The sequence below is a fragment of the Anabrus simplex genome, chromosome 8 (assembly GCF_040414725.1).
Source record: "Anabrus simplex isolate iqAnaSimp1 chromosome 8, ASM4041472v1, whole genome shotgun sequence".
NCBI classification, from domain to species: Eukaryota; Metazoa; Arthropoda; class Insecta; order Orthoptera; family Tettigoniidae; genus Anabrus; species Anabrus simplex.
Window position 1 is genome coordinate 211,162,109 of NC_090272.1, and position 24,661 is coordinate 211,186,769.

The 24,661-nt window shown below is 39.1% G+C and overlaps 1 protein-coding gene across 6 annotated transcripts in view; it reads right to left on the reverse strand.

Moving 5' to 3' along the window:
• Positions 1-1,447: 1,447 nt before the first annotated feature.
• Positions 1,448-24,661, reverse strand: part of LOC136878987 (cyclic GMP-AMP synthase-like receptor) — a 121,109-nt gene continuing 97,895 nt past the window's right edge. For 5 of the 6 annotated variants that reach the window (XM_067152651.2, XM_067152649.2, XM_067152650.2 and 2 more), the window contains 2 exons: positions 21,185-21,310; positions 1,448-9,761 (listed from right to left, as the gene is read on the reverse strand). In XM_067152651.2, coding sequence (XP_067008752.2) covers positions 9,570-9,761; positions 21,185-21,310 — 318 coding nt within the window. In that variant the 3' untranslated portion in view covers positions 1,448-9,569. Of the gene's footprint in view, positions 9,762-19,514; positions 20,191-21,184; positions 21,311-24,661 lie in introns of those variants that run through there. The other variant, XM_067152652.2, reaches the window with a different exon arrangement.

A 24,661-nucleotide genomic window follows, 5' to 3' on the forward strand; every position in this document is an offset into this window, starting at 1 on the left:
TGTCAAAGCCAAGGATAAAGCTGAGACAGATCAATGAAAGTAACAAAATTACTCTAGCACATACCAGAAGACATAGTGCACTGTAAACACTAGGTCCCACCAGCAAAGGTATAGTATATGTTATAATACTTATTGTCTCAAAACGCGGATGTTGCTATATGAGGCTGTAACATCTGTATTCCCTCAGAAGGAAGTATGTGAGCAAGATGATCAGTCTCTGATAAGTCTTCCGAAAATAGTATGAACACATGCTCCACACGTGTGAATCAGTCTTACCATTACTTAGCAAATGCATAGATTAATATATTGTGCAATTATGCTAAGCGCAATGCTATTTTTATCAAGTAATGAATTAAAATTCGCAAGAACTGTATCCAAATGGCTCCTAAAATTTCTTTTAAAAAAAAGTCACTACGGTAGTCGCTATCTTTGAAATTATATCACTAAATTACTAAAAAAGACTACAAATCTAGTGACCATTCTCTACAATCGATTAGACTGATGTGAACAAACACGAACACAGCAAGCGTGAACGAGAGATTGACAATCGACATAATGCGGCGTGATATACAGGTTCCAATAAACATCGCACATTCGCGCACATTTCTCGTATTAATAAACGTCAATATTTTATTTGAAAGCGGCCAATAAGCGAAGGACTTCTGGCCACTGGATTAGCTAAAATCGGGAGAGATAATAGAATAATCGGGAGGTGGGAAAAACTGTTGAAAATCGGGAGTCTTCCACCTAAATTGGGAAAGTTGGCAGGTATGCACTTTTCTCTCTGATTAGTGTTGCATACAGGATGGTTGCCTAGTTGTACTTCCTCTTAAAACAATAATCACCACCACCACCACTGATTTGGGTTAATAGAGGATGTTTGCTCAGGTGTACTTCCTCTTAAAACAATAATCACCACCACCACCACCACCATCTCTGATTTGGGTCAATAGAGGATGTTTGCTCAGGTGTACTTCCTCTTAAAACAATGATCTCGATCACTCTTACACTTTTTCCCTTCCCTTTCTAGTTTCAATATCTTCATTTTTCAAAGTGACGGACCTCTTTTGTTTTCTCTCCGGTTAATGTTTATAGAGGATGGTTGCCCAGTTATACTTTCTCTTAAAACAATAATGACCACCACCACCACCACCTAACCAAGTAGAGAAGGAGCCATGAGCTCGTTGATGACTGAGGAGAAAAAGGTTTGAAATAACTGGGAGTAATGAGAAGAGAGCCCACTTATGACGATGTCTGTGTATGTGCGTGTGGAATTTGTCTGCATTATTTTGTAGTTGTTCCTTCTTAGACGAGGGTAATGTCAACTACTGTGGTTTTACTTACCCGGTAAACGGCTGGTCTCCGTCTACTTGTTTAGCTTGAATAACTTCATGTTATGGTTAATAAATTACCATTTGATGTATAAATACAACACAACAGGATTGGATTGATGGGTTAGTAGAAGTATTTATTGAGGGGAATTTCTTCATATTTTTAATACCATAATTTTCAGCTTTTGTATACATTTTAAACATAGAAAATATGCTTTTATTTGACTTTGTCATGATTTTGCTTGCTTTGCAATATTTACTGGTATTGTATATTACAACATTTTATCATCAAGTCAGAGAGCTTTTATGGGATGACAAAGTACACAAGAGAACGAAATTAACATTATATAAACAGTATTTCATACCAATTGTAACATACGGACTAGAAATGCTGGTAACTAATACGAGACAAGAAAGAACATCGGTTAAAAAGACAAGAAGAGAAAGAATTCAAAATATTAAAATCAGAGAAGAGCTAAATATAGAACCGTTAGTACAGAACATACAGAAAGCAAGACTGAGATGGTTCGGACATGTAAAAAGAATGGGAAAGGAACGGGTAGCAAGAAGGGAATTGGAAAGAGAAGTTAAGGGAAAGAGACCAGTTGGAAGACCAAGAAGAATGTGGAGGGGAGAGATTTGGAAGTACATTAGAGAAGCTGGATTGTATGTGGCAGAAGTAATGGAGCAGGAAAAGTGGAAGGACAGAAAGGAGTGGAGGAGGCTTGTTAACCACACCCGGGTGTCTGGAGTGGGATGTTGATGATGATGATGATTGTACATTATTTAACTTGCAATTTATCAACTTACTCCCTAGAAATTATGCTATGTACACAATAAAACTGGTAAGACAAATACAGAAACCAATACCATTTTCAAAATTCTTCTACCAACTTCTTGAAAACTAATAGAATACAAATTGTGTGTCATTTTGTTCTTATATAAATGAATGAACAAATCAAATACAATATTATTGCTAAGCACAGTGTAATAAAGTTCCAACTGTGGATCCGTGGTAATGTGTCGACCTCAGGATCCTAAGAATGTGAGTTCAATCCTGGCAGAGGTCTGGTAGTTGAATTTTTGAAGGGGGGAAAAAGTTAATTCAACATCCATGTCAACAAGTAAAAGATCTCTTGTGACATACTTTGTATTCAACCAACAGAGATGCAGTTTACTCTGCCATCTGGTAGATAGAACAGAATGTTGAAACTAATGCATAAGCAGCCTAAACGGTGTCAAATTAAAATGTTTGCATATGGTATCCGAGGCCACATTATTCGAGGATTTATTATAGTGTATTTCATTCATGAACCAAAACCAAAGCCTTCCAATTTATCATGCTTCTAAATAAGTCATTAATAAAAAAATATTCATTGAAAGGGTTATCACATATAGTTAAAAAGTGGAGAATATAAACGGAGAGCTCATGGTAAATGGCATGGCTTTGGTTGGTCATTCATTTTATTTCACCCAAGTATCGTGGAGAAAGACGTAAGTAGAGAAATGACAAGAGTATCATGCTAAAATTCACAATAAAATTTTGAGTACAGTTAGTACAGCTGAAAAATAACTCTATGACAAACATAGCAATAAATTTCAAGTACAAAGCAGGGAAATTAAGTGCTTAGTCTCATGAGGGCAGTGTAGACTGTGGAACCTCCTTGTATAGGCACCCCCAGCAGCATGGAATGACATACAGGGTTGACACTTTCACTATGATACAGCTTTCACAAAACGTTCCCCACCAGGTAAAAAATGCTTATGTTGTTTTGCTCAAGAGCTGCAATTTCAAACCTGTCAGGGAGTGTGATCTGTAGCCAGATTATATAAATGTGGTAATAATGGAGCTCCTTGCAAAGGACCTATTTTGAGGGTGATCATCTCTGGTAAAATGTAATGGATTTCCCTTTTTGAAATTTGACAGTCACTATCTGTAACTGCTCTGGTATGAATCTTGATTGTATGACTGATTTAAGGTGACCCATCTCAACATGGCAAAAGAAACACAACTGTGACATTTTTGTTTCATTCGTTTAACATCTTTTAATACACCATTTATAATGCAGGAATTTATATGGGTATCAGGTGATGCTTCAAAAAAGTTTGCCACCAGATGAAAACAATGTTTATATTTGAATACTTATGCTGTTTTGCTCCTGAGTTCCAAACTCCCTCGAGAAGTTCTGGAAATTTTTCATTTTTCTAGGGATCTTGGAGGTATCTAGTCAGCTCCACGGTCCAGGGGTAGCGAGAGCCTGCCTATTACCTGGAGACCCTGGGTTTGATTCCTGACAAAGTCAGGGATTTTTACCTAGGCCTGAAGGCTGGTTCAAAGTCCACTCAGTCTAAGTGACAACAACTGGGGAGCTATCCGATGGTGAGATACCAGCCCTGGTTTAGTAAGCCAGGAATAATGGCTGAGAGAATCTGTTGCACTGCGTGTCTCCTCGTAATCTGCAGGCCTCTGGGTAAGCAGCAGACCCTTGGTCTATAAGGGCTGTAGCGCCATGGGGTTCTTGGGGGTATCAAGTGCTAGGGTACAAAGTATTAATACCTATTTTCAATTTTATACATAACTTTATACATTAATACACTCTATTCTTTACTTATATTTATTACCATATTTATATTTTTATTTCAAATGCCATACGATTCGCTCCACAATCATGCAAGCAGATAAAGTGGTAGTGTTTTGTAATAGCCAGCAGCATGCAGTTTAAGTGACAACTTGAAGCAATGTGAAGCTCAGTACATATAAAATGCAAGGGAATTTGCTCCAACACAGTTTTGCCCTGGGACATTGCAAAACTTTCCTGGTATCCAGGAATCACCAGGAATGTCAAGTACTAGATTCAACAGTACAAGAAAAATGATTTTTTTAACTTGTTTCTCAACTTCAAATGTGCACTACAATTTACTTTTTAATTTATGTTAACCAATTTACTGTTTACCACCTCAGTGCTGAGTTTTCTCATTTGCCTTAAAAACATTTTAGAAGCAGTATTTTTTAACTTATCTGGGAGGGTTATAGGCTTAAGATCAGGGTTGCCATATATCAGTATTTATGCGGACATGCATACTTTCTTATCTGCACACTTTTTTGGAAATACTCTAATTTGTCTGGATTTTTCATTTTTATTTATTAATTTCGGTTTTGTAAGCAGGAAGCGCATTATTCATTGTGTTAAGTCTTGGTAACTTAGCACAAATGCAGAGTGCAAATGCTGGCTGGAGACCTGTGGAACTGACAACTGAATTATAAATTTGATGGTTTGGTATTCTAAGTTTCGAGATGTGATGTCATATCACCAAGTCAAGTCAAGTCAAGAATATTCGCGTGACTATATTCAACTTTGAAAAAGTGAGGATTACAAGTTAGGTAAATATCTCAATCACTTTACTGAACTGTAATACAACTGACGACCTGCAAGATGAGCCTCCAAACCCTATAAACAATAATGTAGGAAAACAGCAATATGTAAAATGAAAAACAAACAAGTCTGCTGGACTGGATGAGCTCAGTGTGGACATGATCAAAGCACTTGAAGAGCCTGGAATACAATGGTTGTCCAGAGTACTAAATAAAATTTGGGAAGAATATGATGATGACGACGCTGGTGCAGGTCTCTTGATATACGCTCTACCTGTGATAAATTCTAATGATGGACAAGGCACAGACACCCAGCCCCCAAGCCATCGGAAGTAAAAAATGAAGGTTAAAATCCCCAATCCGGCCGGGAATCAAACCCGGAACCCTCTGCCAGCATGCTAACCATTTAGCCAGGGAGCTGGACGGAAGAAAATGAAATCCCCAGTGACTGTAGGCAAGGTGTGGTCATTCCGCTATTTAAGAAAGATGACCAAAAGAAGTGTAATAACTATAGAGGTACAACCCTTCTATCTCATGGATTAAAAATATACAAGTCGATCCTGGAGAGAAAAATCAGAAAATTTGTTTAACCTAAACATTAGGAAGAACGAGATGGATTTGAGGAAAACTCGTGTCCTCATCCTGAGGTGGTTCAGCTTTTTTCTGGCACACCCCCAATGGAGGGGAGCTGCATGTACCATTTTTACCACATACCAGCCCTCCTGCCATTCTTAAATCTCTGGAAGTACCAGGAATTGAACCCAGGCCTCTGAGGACGGCAGCTAATAGTGCAAACCATTACGCTATGGAGATGGACAACATGGATTTAGACCAGGTATATCAACCCTAGACCTCATTTTCTATGACAAGAATGCTCTTTGAAAAATATTGGGATAGGAATAGAACAGTTATAGTTGTATTCTTGGTTATTGAGAAAGCATATGATCATGTACCATGTAAATACATATGGGAATGTCTGGGAGGTAAAGAAGTGCCAGATGAGATTATAAATTTGAGTTAAACAACTATACTGAGAAACAAAGAGCAGTGAGAAAATTCAAGGAGGCAGGTCAAGTTGTTTTGAAACCATGACTGGAGTCCAACAAGAATCTGTCTATCTATAAAAGCAGTGAAAAAGAAGTATCGGCCAACAAACGTGCTTGTTCGTATTTACTGATGATGTTGTGCTATGGGGCTAGATACAAGCCGAAGTTGAAGCTAAACTAGATCTTTGGCAAGATGAATTTGGAAAAACTGGACTGGTCATCAGCCAAAATCCTGAAGCAATCCACCCGTGAGTGCAAAATAAAGATGATTTATTATTATTATTATTATTATTATTATTATTATTATTATTATTATTATTATTATTATTATTATTATTATTATTATTAATACTTTAAATGTTAAGGGAGCTTCATTTCTTCTGATAATAGCATAAACCAAGAAACAAGCAACAGAATACAACCGTCATCAAAATTCTATCACTCCATTCATCAACTACATTGTGATGACATTTACCCAAGCTTCAATGATCACACTGTACAAAATATATCTTGTACCAATTCTAACGTATGGACTGGAAGGAACAACTTTGACTGGACCTGCAAAAAGTCATCTACAAGTTACCGAAATGAAGTTCCTCTGGTCTTGTCTTCAAAAGACGAGAGACAAAATAAGGAATGAGAATATCTTGTAACAACTTGGATTGGACAAGAGCCTGTTGGAATCCTTAGAATTAAGCAGATTGGGATGGTATGGGTACATGAGAAGGATGGTTCCACATAGAGTCCCAAGAGCATAGTATAAAAGGAACTTCATTCGTAAGAGGCCCAGAGGCAGGCCTCATGGTGGTTGGGAAAAGCAAATTTTAAAAGACCATGCCACACGATGTAAATTGGCAGCAAAAAATAGAACATCAGCTGGGTGGATGGACAGGACAAACTCAAAGACGCTTTTACATACCTGCACCCACCTTGCTGACTGAAGAATTTATGATGATAAGGCCCAAAGGTGACATATTACTTTTTTTTGCATAGTTTTACAAGGGGTGGCAACCATGGTATAGACGGCAAGTCCAGTTCATAAGTTTGAAAACATGTACCATTCTCTACTGAATGCCATCTGCCAGCACTGGTGGCTAGGTAACAGAGCACAAAATTATTTATGTGCTACTGGCCATGCTCCAGGATGGATGCAAGTAAAGTATAACAGGGGTCATGCATGAAAATAGCAGTTTCTCCTGGCAGAAATGTCATGTAGAGCTAAGAGAAGCTTTGGAGTGGCAATGTTTTACTATATAGAACACTTCCACATTGAGTTGAGGCCTTGAAATGTGGACGTGTAGCAAATTGTTGACCGTCATGCAGAGGACATCCCACTCGAAGTATCAGTGACCATTATTGAACAGTTCTTAATGGAAGACAGACGATGGTCTGTACAAAATTATCCACACAAAATTTCTATGTAGTCAGTATTACACATTTTGTAACAACAGGACTGCAGATGTGCAAGATTTGTGCAAGCTGGTTGTCACATAAGTTAACGGAGGTGCAGAAGTGGACTCAAGATGTTCTATCTATCTGAACCAATTTCATCATGAAGGAGATGGTATGAAAAAAAATGAAAATGAAAACCTACAGCCTGTTTTCCAGTCATTGACCGGGTCAGGGATGTAATGAATGAAGCAGGTATAGGCTGTTAGTACGATGGGGTCGCCACTGCCAAAGTGATTTATTAATGAATGATAGATGCTATGAAATGAGGATGGAGAGTGTTGCTGGAATGAAAGATGACAGGGAAAACCGGAGTACCCGGAGAAAAACCTGTCCTGCCTCCGCTTTGTCCAGCACAAATCTCACACAGAGCGACTGGGATTTGAACCACGGTATCCAGCGGTGAGAGGCCGACGCGCTGCCGTCTGAGCCACGGAGGCTCTGCGAAGGAGATGGTATAATAAATGGAATTACTACAACTTTGGTATTTGCAGATGATGTGGTGATTTGGGGAAAGGGAGAAAAGGCAGTATAAAGGAGACTGGACATTTGGAATGGAAATCTGAAGGAGTTTGCAATGGTAATTAGTAAAAAGAAAACCGGGCGAGTTGGCCGTGCGCATAGAGGCGCACGGCTGTGAGCTTGCATCCGGGAGATAGTAGGTTCGAATCCCACTATCGGCAGCCCTGAAAATGGTTTTCCGTGGTTTCCCATTTTCACACCAGGCAAATGCTGGGGCTGTACCTTAATTAAGGCCACGGCCGCTTCCTTCCAACTCCTAGCCCTTTCCTATCCCATCGTCGCCATAAGACCTATATGTGTCGGTGCGACGTAAAGCCCATAGCAAAAAAAAAGTAAAAAGAAAACTGTAGTCATGCACTGCGGAAAAGGGAAAAAGAGAAGCCAAGTGAATATAGACGGAGAACAGATAGAGAATGTAGAACAGTTTATATATCTGGGTAGCATTATTAATGGAAGTAATGAAATCAACCCTGAAATTAATAACAGACTAAGTAAAGGTTCAACATTTTATCATCAAGTCAGAGAGCTTTTATGGGATGACAAAGTACCCAAGAGAACAAAATTAATATTAGGCCTATATAAACAGTATTTCATACCAATTGTAACATACATATTAGAAACGCTGGTAACTAATAAGAGACAAGATAGTAAGATCCAAGCAGTAGAAATGAGTTTTTTAAGAACATCGGTTAAAAAGACGAGAAGAGATAGAATTCAAAATATTAAAATCAGAGAAGAGCTAAATATAGAACCGTTGGTACAGAACATACAGAAAGCAAGACTGAGATGGTTCGGACATGTAAACAGAATGGGAAAGGAAAGGGTAGCAAGAAGGGAATCGGAAAGAGAAGTTAAGGGAAAAAGACCAGTTGGAATACCGAGAAGAATGTGGATGGATCAGATATGGAAGGACATTAGAGAAGCTGGATTGGATGTGGCGGAAGTAATGGAGTAGAAAAAGTGGAAGGACAGAAAGGAGTGGAGAAGGCTTGTTAACCACACCTAGGCGACCGGAGTGGGTCACTGATGATGATGATGATGACTACAACTGACAAATCCTGCATTTAATGTACTCTTAAATTAATTTTATGCATAATGAAACAATGAATTTTTCTACTGAATCTTTTCATTAGCTCTGAGAAGCATTAGTGGCCTTCACTTACATATAGAGGATTTTTGCTGCTTCACCTTTATTGGAAGATGTGTAAGGCTTCATGGCTACATGGTTAGTGGTCCAAGTGGTCCCAAGTTCGGTTCCCAGCTGGATTGGGAGATTTTAATCTTCCCTGGTTCATTCCTGAGGATTGAGGACTGGGTGTGTATGCCATCTTCACATTAATTCTTCATCACAGACAGAGCACCATCCTAGCAGACGTGCAGGTTGTCTACAGCTGTAAGTTTAAAAACCTGCACGAGGACACTCCGCAAGCCATACGATATTAATAATATGGTTGCCGTGATTTATGAAACAACACCTACATTATTAACATTGTACCTGTGATACATTACTACATTCACCTCAAAAGCCCTCTATTATAAATCTGTACATCCATGCCTTACATTGAGTAGGGATATACTGGAATAAACCGATGAAGAAAAATTAAAGGATCCTAATTCTGAAAACCAGAACTTTCTTTAAAAACATCCTACAAAATTTAACTTTTTCCCCTCTCTGCCTGAGAAGTGAGTAGATATTGGAATATACATTCAAATGAAGCCCAACAATGAGTGCTTTATGAAGAACTGTTAATTGTACAGTAAAATTGTATTTGTCCTTATATTACCAAATTAAGAGAATAATAATTGGCAAACATAACAGTTCATTATTTCAAATGACTTTTGGTAGCATTAAAAATAGTTTTCCACAATGCAGGGATTTTCTGGCAGGTTCTGTTCAATATCTTCCACCATGTCAGCAATTTTACCTCCAATGTTTATAATCTTTTCTGGTTCTATTGCACTCAACAAATTGAATTCTCTGTCCCAGTAAAAGGGAATACAATGGTCTTCTTTCAAATAGTGGACAAAACGTTTCAACATCTGGAAAAAAATAGAAGAGAAAGTGCCATTAATTAATTGTATTTTTGATTCAAAAACATCAAAAAGAAATGTGGGACAGAGCAGATGGTTGCTTAAAGTTTAAGAACAAATTCGTTTCTCACCACCGCTCATGGAAACCTGTGGGTGGGTTTAGTAGAATACATCGATGTTATCACCAGCCCGTCATAAAAATCGACATGAGGTGGTGCACCAGGCACTCTCAACTTGGGAGTGTGGGTTGGCAGCCACGGTTCCCCTTGTTGAGTCTGGCATAGATTCCACCTACTTGCGTCAGGCTCAACATTTTCATCTTTACCATGTGACCTCCCTTGTTCAACTCTTGTTCCTTTCTAATCCCAACTGTATTAGGTTTGTCAGGCCTAGGGTGTCGTCCATTTTCATGGTCTTCTTAGCCTTTTCCTTTCTTTTGCCGATACCTTCATTCTTTGAAGTGTCGGACCTCTTCCATTTTTTCTCCGATCAACGTTAATAGAGGATGACTGCCTAGCTGTACTTGCTTTCAAAACAATAATCACCACCACAACTACATAGCAGAGTCTGGCATTTATTTGTCAATTATTCTATGCAACCTCTTTTGGAAAACTCTTGTTTTATACTGATCTCGATAGGATTAAGTTCGCAAGGTCTACAAAGACTCATTTTCATGCCCATTGTCACCCTTCCATTTCTATTGCCACTACCTTCATTTTTTGAAGGGTTGGACCACTTTCATTTTCAGCCCTAGAGGCTCTTATCTTGGGAGCATAGGTCGGCAACCAAGGGGGCCTTAGCAGAGTCCTAGCATTGCTTCAACTTACTTGTGCCAGGTTCCTCACTTTCATCTAACCTATCCGAACTCCCTTGGTCAACTCTTGTTCTTTTCTGAACCCAACGGTATTAGGTTACTGAGGCCCATGGAATCTTTAATTTTTATGCCCTTCATGACCCTTATCTTTCTTGGGCCGATACCTTCATTTTTGGAAGTGCTGGATCCCTTCCATTTCCCCCCTCAAATTAATGTTAATAGAGTATGGTTGCCTCATTGCACTTTATCTTAAAACAATAATCACCACCACCTTCAAGCTGTACTGCCTCCACTTACTTGTGCCAGGCTCCTCAATTTCATCTATCCTATCCGACCTCCCTTGGACAACTCTTGTTCTTCACCTTCATTTTTCGAAGTTTCGGATCCATTCCATTTTTCCCTCTTATTCTTTTCCAACCACGACAACATTAGAGATGCAAGGCCTAGGGAGTCTTTAATCTTCATGCCCTTTGTGGTCCTTGTCTTTCTCTGGCCAATCCCTGTGGGTGGGGGCGGTAGAATTAAACCTATGGCATCCCTTGCCTGTCGTAAAAGGCAACTAAAAGGGGCAACAGGGGCTCTCAACTTGCGAGCATGGGTAGGTGAACACGGGGCCCTCAGCTGAGTCCTGGCACTGCTTCCACATACTTGTGCCAGGCTCCTAAATTTCATCTATCCTATCCGACCTCCCTTGGTCACCTCTTGTTCTTCACCTTCATTTTTCGAAGTGTCGAATCCCTTCCATTTTTCCCTCTGATTATATAGAGGAAGGTTGCCTAGTTGCATTTCCTCTTAAAACAACAATCTCTTGGGGGTGATGACCTTCGATGTTAGGCTCCTTAAAACAACAAGCATCATCATCAAAACAACAATCACCACCACCACCACCACAACTACTGTCCTTTCAGCTGATCACAATGATGTCAGCCTCCAATTAGAGTCATCAGTAGAAAAGCACTCCCCAGCATGCTGTCTCACCCCCCGTCCCCCCTGTGGTAGAATAACACCCACAGTATCCCCCTGCCTGTTGTAGGTGCCCCTGTTGGTGGGAGAAGTAGAATAACACCCATGGTATCCCCTGTCTTTTCCCCTGTGGGTAGGGGTGGTAGAATAACACCCATGGTATCCCCTGCCTGTTGTAAAAGGCAACTAAAGGAGGCCCCAAGCGCTCTGAATTTGGGAGCGTGGGTTGCGACCACGGGGCCCTGAGCTGAGTCCTGGCACTGCTTCCACTTACTTGTGTCAGACTCCTCACTTTCATCTATCCTATCCAACCTCTCTCGGTGAACTCTTGTTCTTTTCTGACTCCGACGCTATTAGGTTTGCGAGGGCTAGGGAGGCTTTCATTTTCATGACCTTCATGGCCCCAGTCTTACTTTGGCCGATACCATCCTTTTTTGAAGTGTATGACCCTTTCCATTTTTCTCTCTGATTAGTGTTATATAGAAGATGGTTGCCTAGTTGTACTTCCTCTTAAAACAATAATCACCACCACCACTAAAAGAGGCTCCAGGGGATCTCCACCCACGAGCGTGGGTTGGCGACCACGGGGCCCTGAGCTGAGTCCTGGCACTGCTTCCCCTTACTTGAGTCAGGTTCCTCACTTTCATCTACCCTGTCCGACCTCCCTTGGTTAAATCTTGTCCTTTTCTGACCCCAACATTATTTGAGCATTTGAGAGCTAGGCAGTCTTTCATTTTCACACCCTTCATGGCCCTTGTTATTCTTTGGCCGATATCTTCATTTTTCGAATTGTCGGATTCCATTAATTCTTTCTGATTGGTGTTATTTAGAGGATGGCTGGCTAGTTGAACTTGGTCTTAAAATAATAATCACCACCACCATCAAAGCATGGGAGGTCTCGGGATACCGTACTGGCTCAAATATAAGTCTGGGATTTTTACATTACAATGTCCTTATAAACACCACAGTCATTTTAAATGCACAGCCTAACATAATATTATATTTAAATTCGCGGACTATAGGCTAAATTGTTATAAATGTCCTGCAAGTTATGTGGAGCAAACATGAAGAAATTTTAATACCAGTTCATGCTATGTTGAGCATTCAAAGGCAATTAGATACAAAATAATATTTGTGATGGGCCAACATATGATAGATTTTAATCATGAATTCACTACAACAGAACAGGACCTGGAAGTTTTACACATTTCACAAAAGGGAACCTGCTTCAGCTTATTGGAGAACATATACATTCACATAGATCAGTTCACAACCTATCTCTTAATCTGAATGGCATCAATGACACTGCTAAGAACATGCTAAACAATATCATACAATTAATTTCTGATAAGTGTTTCAAAAAGGGTAAGATTGATACTTCACAAGTCAGCCCCATTAATGGTGCAACCTGCTTGACACCTTTCCTACCCCCTCTCATTCCAATAAAGGCAATTCAAAACTTGACAACAGTAGCACTCAAACTGTCACACTTCCGCTGTGGGTGGGGGCGGTAGAATAACACCCACGGTATCCCCTGCCTGTCGTAAGAGGCGGCTGAAAGGGGCCCCAGGGGCTCTGAACTTCGGAGCATGGGTTGGCGACCACAGGGCCCTTAGCTGAGTCCTGGCATTGCTTCCACTTACTTGTGCCAGGCTCCTCACTTTCATCTATCCTATCAGACCTCCCTTGGTCAACTCTTGTTCTTTTCCGACCCCGACGGTATTACGTATGGAGGCCTAGGGAGTCTTTCATTTTCATGCCTTTCACGGCTCTTGTCTTCCTTTGGCAGATACCTTCATTTTTCGAAGTGTCGGATCCTTTCCATTTTTTTTCTCTGATTAGTGTTATATAGAGCATGGTTGCCCAGTTGTACTTCCTCTTAAAACAGTAATCACCACCACCACCACCACCACCACCACCACAAACTGGCACACATTCACGAGCTGTGGACGACTCGTACTCCAGTGGGCCCAACTTCGGAGTGAGTTTTCAATCTATGTTTTAAAGTAAATTTCTCTAGCATCTAAAAGTTTATTCTCACTCTCAGGTCTTTTGCATTTTTCAGGCATTCATCTGCTTTCTAAACTCATCCGTTTGAGCAATTTGGGTCATAATGGTAGAACACCAGAAGATAAAATATCCAGTTTCTTACAAGAATACATATCATCCAAATCAAGAATCTGTTTTGTCAAGTCAACAATACATTGACCACATCATAGTTAATATCTACATTTCTCAATATCTCAATTTAGAAGTATTCACTTCTATTTGAAGAATTCAATCAAACCAACGTCTATGCTCTGTTTCAAAAAGTGTAATATGTCCAACACATCCAAAGAAACACTGTGTTTCAAATAGAACGTTCAACAAGAAGCACTAATTTTTAAGGATTTCCTATGTTTTCAGCCCCATTCCATGAACAACAAACATTCCTTAACATCAAACTACATGCAAATGTACATACCTCCTTTTATGTTAATAATAATACAACCGAGAATTCATGGACTCATCTCCCCCTGTGGGTGTGGGCGGTGGAATAACACCCACGGTATCCCCTGCCTGTAGTAACAGGCAACTAAAAGGGGCCCCAGGGGCTCTGAACTATGGAGCGTGGGTTAGTGACCATGGGGCCCTTAGCTGAGTCCTGGTATTGCTTCCACTTACTTGTGCCAGGCTCCTCACTTTCATCTATCCTATCCGACCTATCTTGGTCAACTCTTGTTCTTTTCCGACCCTGGCGGTATTACGTATGAAGGTCTAGGGTGTCTTTCATTTTCACGCCCTTCGTGGCCCTTGTCTTCCTTTGGCCGATACCTTCATTTTGTGTCGGACCCCTTCCATTTTTTCTCTCTGATTAGTGTTATATAGAGGATGGTTGCCTAGTTGTACTTCCTCTTAAAACAATAATCACCACCACGACCATCATGGACTCATCACCAAATTCATGACAGTGTTTTAACATGACATTCTTATTTAAGAAACTTCAATTTTAAGAATTCCTAAGAAAGGTGAATCATTTTATATATGCTATTTTTTTTGCAGGTTGTTTTATGTCGCACCGACACAGATAGGTCTTTTGGCGACGATGGGACAGGATAGGGCTAGGAGTAGGAAAGAAGCGGACATGGCCTTAATGAAGGTATAACCCCAGCATTTGCCAGGTGTGAAAATGGGAAACCACGCAAAACCATCTTCAGGGCTGCCGACAGTGGGATTCAAACCCACTATCCCCCAAAGAATGCTTATCCTTTACCATTGTTTGTCAGATGATGATGGCCTGAAGCAAGCAGAAACATGTACTGACCAATTGGAACTCATCATGAGTACTTGGCCATGATAATGAGACAAAAGTCTCTCATAGTGCATTGGCACTGCCGGTGGCTCCAAGTAGCCTACACAATGGCCTCCACGGTATGCACTAGCCATGCGTCTTGGTGGGTGTGCTAAGTACCAACTGATGAGGCCAACTTAGCACATGGAGGCGAAACGCTCGCAACCAGGAATGAGTTAGCTGGAAAATTTATAATGTCCAATAGCGGACCATTTATAATGGTATCATCATGAGTATACAAGTATTGATTAGGCTGACCTAATTAACATTTTATTTTGTAACAGACAGCTGTCAATGAAATTTGTAACAATTCCTTTGTTATTTCCCTCTCTTTTTCTCTGACTTGATCTGACTCTCATTTGTTCCTTTCCTGTAATCATATTATTATCCCACTGTGATCCTTTTCTCCTTTTGTGTTGTCATTTGTTCCTATTCTCTTACCACCTGTGTTTATCTTTGTCTTATGTTTCTTCCCTACCCCCTGTGGGTGGGGGCGGTAGAATAACACCAACGGTATCCCCTGTTTGTTGTTGTAAGAGGTGACTGAAAGGGGTCCCAGGGGCTCTAAACTTGGGAGCGTGTGTTGGCAATCATGGCACCCTTAGCTAGTCCTTGCATTGCTTTCACTTACTTATACCAGGCTCCTCACTTTCATCTACCCTATATGACCTTCCTTGGTCAACTCCTGTTCTTTTCTGACCCCAAAAGTATTAGAGCATTCGAGGTCTAGAGAGTCTTTCATTTTCATGCCCTTCATGATCCTTGTCTTCCTTTGGCCGATATCTTCATTTTTAAAAGTCCATGGTAAATTTAACAATAGTGTGATGGTAAATTTAGTCGGAGAGACAGAGAAGGATCAGTGTTATATAGAGGATGGTTGGCTAGTTGTACTTCCTCTTAAATCAATAATCACCTCTTCCCTTCTCCTATACTTATTTGTCTTTCTTCTTATTCTGCACTTATCCCACATCAAGAAGGAAGGTCTGTCAGGATGGTTTAACGAGTGTTGATGCTTGCCCTTGTAATGAAGCTGGGAAGCAGAAACAAGCTCGTCAAGGGCTGAGAAGAGATGGATGTAGAAGAACTGGGATTTATGACCAGAGAGCGAGTCTATTTGAAGACAGCAGTGTGGTGTGTAAGGATGTGGAGATTGTCCTTGTCCTTTTGTGTTTCCGTGTTTCCTATTTCTGTTGTTCCCTCGTCGCACAATGACCAGTCAATGTGTCCTATTATATGTGTTCTTTTTCTAATTTCCTTCTCGGTCTCTCCGACTAAATTTACCATCAGATTATTGTTATATATACCATGGACTTTGAAGTTTTTCATCGTTTACATGGACATGACAGGACCAATTCTTTCTCAGCCAGTCACTCTGAACTGAACAAGTATTTTCTCTGTGCAAGTATTTGTGCATGTAATAGATGCACTTATTAATCCCAATTTTTATAGCAAAAATCTAGTGCGTCTTTAATGCCAGAAAAAAAAAAGGGTAAAAATTTATCCCGTACTACCTTATGTTTGTAACATTCTAGAGAGTACAGATGAATGAAATCTTACTTGGAAAGAGTATCAGAGAAGAGATGTGTTCTTCATGATGTCCAGGAACCTACTATCCCACCCCCAAAAATACATTTACTTTTATAACATAAAGAAGAGAGATACTTTTATAACATAAATAAGAGAGATATGCACCATTTTCCTTTTCTGAAGTAGTAACTTCCATTCCTATTGGCCAATGTAAAGTTGCATGCAGCACCATTCCTGTCAATCACAATAACGAGATTCTATTACCAACCTGGGTACAATAATATCACAGTGGTCTTGTCCAGGCCCTACCCTAACCAGTACAGACCAATGGTGTTTCCACAGGAAGCAAGAGCCCTAACACCACATCGCAGCTTCTAACCTGGGGGCTTATTCCCCCAGACCCCCTTTGCTTGTCCTCAAATGACTGGCTTCCCAGCTCCATCCTATGGCCTTAAGGCCTGTTTACACGCAGACAGTAATTTAGTAGTAATTAAATTTTAAACTTAATTTTAAGTGACTTGCAGCGTGTGAACAGCGACTTTAGTGGCAAGTGGTAAGTAAACGATTAAGTAACAATTTAGTCAAGTGGAATAGAATCCAATCTATTTTTCCTTTCAAGTAGACTTCTCACAAGCGGTGCGCGCACCCATCGGAGTAGTGGGGGAAGCACTGTACTTACTACTTACCATGTCCGAACAGGCACTATTTATTGAAGTTCATAAGTTGTGGGTGAAATTACGGAGTTGATCATCCCTGCGAGTTCGTTTTTCTTTCAATCGTTCCTTCCAATTGCTGAGAACAATGGCTACAAGTACATAAGATACATACATCATCATTATAGACCGTTATGCCTTTCAGCGTTCAGTCTGCAAGCCTCTGTAACACACTAAAATTCTCTAGTGAATACGTTCACGAGTAGCTTTGGAATACTAAAATGCACTGCGCATGATAGCTCTCTTTCGTATCAAAGGTTCAACTTTATGCAGTAACACATTAAATGTTACTTCTGACATTTGCAAGGTTAACAAATAAAATATGTTATTCCCTTTATGTCCCAGCAACTGCTTTTGCAGTTTGCAGAGAGCCGAGGTGCCAGAATTTTGTCCCACAGCAGTTTTTTACGTGCCAGTAAATCTACAGACATGAGGCCTGACGTATTTGAGCACCTTCAAATACCACCAGACTGTCTTGCAAGAGTTTTCTTACGTGCCAGTAAATCTACCGACATGGCGCTGATGTATTTGAGCACCTTCAAATACCACTGGACTGTCCCGAAGGAGTTTTTTTACGTGCCAATAAATCTACCGACATGAGGCTGATGTATTTGAGCACCTTCAAATACCACCAGACTGAGCCAGAATTGAACCTGCCAAGTTGGGGTCAGAAGGCCAGAGCTCTACTGTCTGAGCTGCTCAGCCTGGCTATTAACAAATATTCCTGTCGAACCTCCTCGGCCAATTATTTAAAAAGAATTGTACTCGTTCCGATATAAATCCCTCTGGTTATCCGTTTTCACTCTTAATTTTGGTCACCTAATGCTCAATTTCCTCTAAAATGTCATCTAACACGCAACGAATAACGTCACTCACAAGTTTTACTCGCTGGTGATGGCCGATCATCTTATCTCTGATCTGGTTGACGACGCAAGAATGACTGAATCAACTGACTTGAGTGACAAATTGCCACTGGTCACTGTACTTAACGCTGTCTTATGTTTAAACTGGCCTACATGAGTTAAGTAGGAACTTACCACTTACTACTGTACTAAACACTGTCTACGTGTAAACCGGCCATTAGTTCCTAAGTAGAGATGTTGGCAGCCTTATGTACTGCTCAACTATATCCCTCGCGAGAAGGACAGTTGTTCTGCACGAGTTTGGTAATGCAGGTGGAATGATGTACTCACAGAGATGCACACAAAATGCTGCCAGTTGCGTACACTAATTTTATTTACAATATTTACATGTTACATATCAATAAACCACCATTTTTAACAACTGCCTGTCATGAAGAATCAGAAGACTAAGACTGCCATCTTAAAACAGCTGATTGCTACTTTAGCATGTCGGCATAAACACAACACGTGTTCACAAAAACAACTCTGTTAAACAATAACTCAACTCCATCATCAAGACTGCCTCTTATATATATGTTGCCTGGCCAGGCTTCTAGACGGATGTTACACAACACCTTTTCTCATAAATTCTAGAGTGCCTAATACATAGTTATAATGTAAGGAAGATTCTACATTGTTCTTATTGCAACTAGCGTAATTCTGGATATTAGAGTGTGTTGCACAATACTGTAGCGGATTGCACATAATATATACAGGTAATAATAAATTATATACTATTAATTATCTGTTCTTACATTAACTAAACTCATATTAATATTGTATATACAGCACATTTCATGACATAATGTCACAAATAATACGATCAACTACGTAAATAATAATAATAATAATAATAATAATAATAATAATAATAATAATAATAATAATAATAATAATAATAATAATAATAATAATAATAATAATAATAATAATAATAATAATAATTTATTCAAGCTTATACTTGCATTATTTACCCATGGGTTAAAGAATATTGCTTTCAAGTTATATCAGTCTATTACACTTGCGTCAGGAAGTACTGATGGAAAAACTTGTACGTTGAAGGTTAGGTCAAATGTTCCACCTTTACAATACTAAGATTCTTTATTAACTAAATATTTACATGATTTTTAATTATATCGGGACATGTTTCGTCTACCTTGTAGACATCATCAGCCATAAAAACTTTTGAGAAAAAGCTACAAGGACAAGGACAAAGTAACACATTAAAATAATTCGGATAACCGAATATGTCATTTAAAATGGTAAAGAATTCAGAACTGTTTTGAGCACAGCACTTAAAAATACAGTTGACATTTTAACGCAAGTTTTTACTGTATCATCCCATGTGGACAATTTTAATTTTAATGTCAACTGTATTTTTAAGTGCTGTGCTCAAAACAGTTCTGAATTCTTTACCATTTTAAATGACATATTCGGTTATCCGAATTATTTTAATGTGTTACTTTGTCCTTGTCCTTGTAGCTTTTTCTCAAAAGTTTTTATGGCTGATGATGTCTACAAGGTAGACGAAACATGTCCCGATATAATTAAAAATCATGTAAATATTTAGTTAATAAAGAATCTTAGTATTGTAAAGGTGGAACATTTGACCTAACCTTCAACGTATACTCACGACAATACGGGCTTTATAATGAAGTTTATTTTATGTAAAGGAAAAACTTGTACTCAAAAAATTAGACATATTACAACATGCACCATCTCGAATATGAAATAATCAATGGCATCAACAGCAACACAGAAAACATATAGCAACTTCAAATGAGTTATCGATGGTCTCGCTACAAATGAGTCTCTGAGTCTTCGACCTACAAATAAGTCTATTAGTCCCAGGGGCTCTGAACTTTGGAGCATGGGTTGGCGACCACGGACCCCTTAGTCGAGTCCTGGCATTGCTTCCACTACTTGTGCCAGGCTCTTCACTTTCATCTATCCTGTCCGACCTCTCTTGGTCAACTCTTGTTCTTTTCCGACCCTATCTGGTATTATGTATGGAGGCCTAGGGAGTCTTTCATTCTCATGCCCTTCGCCTTATCTTCCTTTGGCCGATACCTTTATTTTTCGAAGTGTCGGACCCCTTCCATTTTTTCTCACTGATTAGTGTTATATAGAGGACGGCTGCCCAGTTGTACTTCCTCTTAAAACAATAATCACCGCCACCACCATGAGTCTGTTAAAAAAACAGAACATACGTATTCAAAATACTGCCCACTGTCATCCCTTTTACACACGTGCTATGGATAATTAACACCAGCTGTTTAATTAATGTAATGAAACTCAATGGCATACAGCTGACTGTAATTTAAAACTGCAAATAAAGTACAACAGTATGTGTCCAACCCTTTTCCCCATTTCTTAATAAAAGCAAACATTATCAATATTTTATTGCTAGTATTAACAGTAAAATTTGCTGTGTAGCTTGAATATTTATATTTATTTCTATCCATTGTTAAAATACTGTCTGAGCTGATGACGTATATGTTAGGCCCCTTTAAGCAACAAGCAAGCATCAGGAATCAAAATACTGTTCATCAACACAAGCGACTACTGCAGGTGTTACAACAATACTGGGTTAATAGCTGTTGAGTGTATTTTATGCATGTTAAAAAGAACCCATTGTGACCAGTTTTTAATGCATTGTATAAAAATGTGAATTTGAACATGACTACTTCATCCTTCATTTTTCACCACCACCCATTAAAAAAACAGAACATACGTATTCAAAATACTGCACACTATCATCCCTTTTACACACATGCTATGGAAATAATTATTGCTATCCTTCACCAAAAGTGTATTATGTGATCAGCAGAACTGAGTCTGCAGTAGCTAATCTTCGTTTACTAGTTTTATTGCATACTGCAGTCCAGCCAATTTTGAGATTTTAAATATTGTTAAAACAATTTATGTTGAAAAAGAAATGCATCCAATAAGCAGGAAGTTTTTCCAAAATTGAGGTCAACGATTATACGGTGACACCCATTACGTACAGTGAAAGTATACATTATGCTTTAAAAGACCACACAACCATCTCAAAATTAAAAAATATGGCAGTTGGCATGTTATTCCCCAGGATCTTTAACGTGTAATCTATGCGTTCTTATGTCCATACAACAATCTTTACACAATATGGAGTTTACTGGCATTAAGAGAGAATCACTTACGTGAACAAACAGATAACCAACGTTCTTGTTCCAGAACTGTTCGTCTTGTACCTCCTTCTCCCAAAGGAACACAGTCTTTATGTAATAGCTTGAAAGGCAGGCCCAAGAATGGCGATCCCTGAGCAGCTGGAAAGAAAACAAGACACATTTAGGCTTAACATGCACAGTACAGGCAGATGAGCTGAGATACACAAGGGCATAGAGGGGAAGTGGTGATAATGAGAGGCCAGGCATTGTCTCTCACAAACCAACACATAGGGCAAATGATAGAGAAGTAACACCTCTTTAAAAACCTTGGTCCATCTGGCCTGATCCTCTGTGGGTGCGGGCGGTATACTGTAGAATACACTCACAGTATCCCCTGGCTGTTGTAAGAGGCAAGTAAAAAGGAGACCTGGGTTATCAACTTATAGCATGGTTGGCCTCCACAGTTCCCCTAGCCAAGTCTGATATTGCTTCCACTGAGTTATGTCACTTTCATCTTCCCTATCTGAACACACACTTCTTTTAATTTCCCTCTGACCAGTGTTGATGGCTGCCAAGTTGTACTTCCTCATAAAACAGCAATCACCACCATCACCACCTGGGTCAACTCTTATTTTCTTCGACCCCAATGGCTTAGGTTTGCGAGAATAAGGCATGCCTCCATTTCCATACCTTTCATGGCCCTTGTCTTAATCTTGCGGATACGTTCATTTTTTAAAGTGTCGGACCTCTTCTTGTTTTCTCTTTGATTAGTATAAAGAAAAGATGGCTGGCTGCCCAATTGTACTTTCTCTAAAAGTAATAATCACCACCACCACCGCCCAGCTGGCCAAGCTGATAGTACCTCATACGGGTCCAGAAATTGTCTGTGAGCACTTAAACTACGGCATGTTGCATCCACAGTTGTGATAGCTTGATAAAAGCTCCTCAAATGGTTGCGTACAGTTTTTAAAGTTTTCCTGCTTCCCCAGGAAGTTTCCTGTAACATTTTCGAACGAGTTTTATATCTTATTCTCTACTTCAGTGAACATGTGTTCCAAATTTGTATATTTTATTAATTGGCATATCTAAAGGCCAATGAAGAGAACTTCTTTCAACTTCGCTTCTATCATATGAGGAAATTTTGCATTCAGATACTGAAACCTCGTTCTTCTTTCTTCATTCAAAAAAATAAATAAATAAAACTTAAATCTTGAATAACCCTAACATTGTGTGAAGGGGAAGCAAAATCACTTTCTTTGTATCAACCAGGGGTTCTTCATTAATTGTTTTTTTCCCCCCTAAGAATAAGTCAAGCATGCGAAGGCTAATTTCTTAAAGCATGGGTTGGCAAACATGGTTCCCCTAGCTACGTCTGGCATTGCTTCCACTTACAGAAGAAGCCCGCTTAACCGAACTTCACTTAAACAAAACCCAGTTTAACCAAAATGCTCTGGCAAAATTGTATTTTAATATTTTGTTTTTACCCTCTCGTTCTTAGCCATCAATATTAGTAATTTTCTTGCTATACTGGTATGTGTTAGAGCTACTAGGCAAACCCTGTTTTTATATTATGACTTATGCCAGAATGCACGTATAGCATAAAACAAAACAGTCTCTTACCCTCTAGTTCGTTCCATGGTACATTTTTCGTGAACAAACAGGAATTATTATTATTATTATTATTATTATTATTATTATTATTATTATTATTATTATTATTATTATTATTATTGTACCGGGTGGTACACCTCTACGCCGCACATTTAAATCTTCCGCCTTAAAGTACTCCTCTACAGGGGAAACAGTGAACTTGAATCTGGACCTACTTAAACTTTTCTTCTGAAGATGTCACTGTGTGAATTTCGACTTGTTTTTGTTTACTATTTATCAAGAAGTTTGGACATTCTCTCATAGATGTCACTGCCGAAAAACTATGATCATGCACCCTGGTGCGAAGTGAAGGAACTTCATGAAGAAATTTTGTACTCGTAAGTTTTTTTCTTTGCTAAATTTTGTTCATTCTTTTGTGGGTTGGCAATATTTAGCTTTTCCTTCCGCCAGTTTTGAAGTTAGCCAATCATTAATTTCTGTAATTAATTTTCAGCCAATCCCTTATTTCTTCTTCGATTTGGTGAGTAACTGTTTAATGTAGCCAATAAAAACCTGGGGGTGTGTCTTAATTATTCATGAAAGGTCTCGAACTTTCCCCGAGGGTTTATAAACGGTTGATTTTCTCGTCTCTCGGCCACTTGTTCAACATCTAACTACGCGTGTGGACGTGTAGCAGGAGGCGGGTGGTGCCTCTTTCATCTGCCAGCAGCTCTTCAGTAAGGTAATGGCCATTTAACATTTTATTTCTTGCTAGCTCAGCAGTTTAACGCGCGGGAAAGGTCCGAAACTTTTGCCATGTAACCTACCTTTCTGTAATGTAAATTTCTGCTGGCTTATGTAAATATCTTTAATTGTAAATCGGGGATAGAGAGTGCCTTACCCTCTCGAGCTCCCCTTCATTTTGGTTTGAGGTGACTACGTTTTGGTAACTGATTTTCTTCCCTTCCTTAATGTCTTAAATAATTCTTATACGAGTCACCTCCATAGTTTGGGAATAGCCCCTGTTTCATCGGCCTAGTGCCTTTTAGGTTTTAAGAAGCTACATAGAGGAGTGCAAGTATCCACCTCCTTCCTTTTGTTTGGGCCATTTATTTATTGGTTATTTCTTTTTACTCAAAAACCCTGTAGGTTGGGTATGAGATACCCCTGTTTCTATTTGTAAGCTAGGCCATGGAAGGCCAGAAAGTATAAGACATTTTTGGTGTGCCTTGAATAGGCGTGGAAAACTGAGAGCGTGTCAGCTCTTTTCATGTGTTGTAAAAGTGCCTCAGAGAGGCTTGATATTCTAATTGTGAACAAGTGCTCCATGTATTAGGGGTTTTCGGCCCTTTTGAACAAATTGTTGCTTGGTTAAAGTTGAACTAGTAGCTCAGAATTGTAAAATTAGGGCTTGCTACCCCAAGAATGTTTAAAGGTTGAAATCTTGGATCCTTGGTTCTAAATCACCATACCGTTGTTATTGTTGTTAAAATTTTGTTATTCTTATTTGTTAAAACTTAGAAAATATAACCTTGTTAAAGTTTTATATTAACTTTGATTTGGTAGTTAGACCCATTCACCCCGGCACCTTCTTTCACTTCTGCTGTTCCACAGATACCCCGGAACAATTATTATTATTATTATTATTATTATTATTATTATTATTATTATTATTATTAATACTATCATTACTGTATTATTATTCATCATGGAGGTTATGCAGACGACTTCGACCTTGGCAATGGCAGTTTTGAGAATCAAGTTACAGCAGATGATGGATTTAATGCATTGGAGGTATGATTGATTTAAAATTTTTATTAAAATACAGTACCACACACTTAAATTACAGTACTGTAATAAAAGTACTGTATACAGTATTCAGTTCAGTGGTAACAAAAAAAAAAGTTTCATTATTTCGCA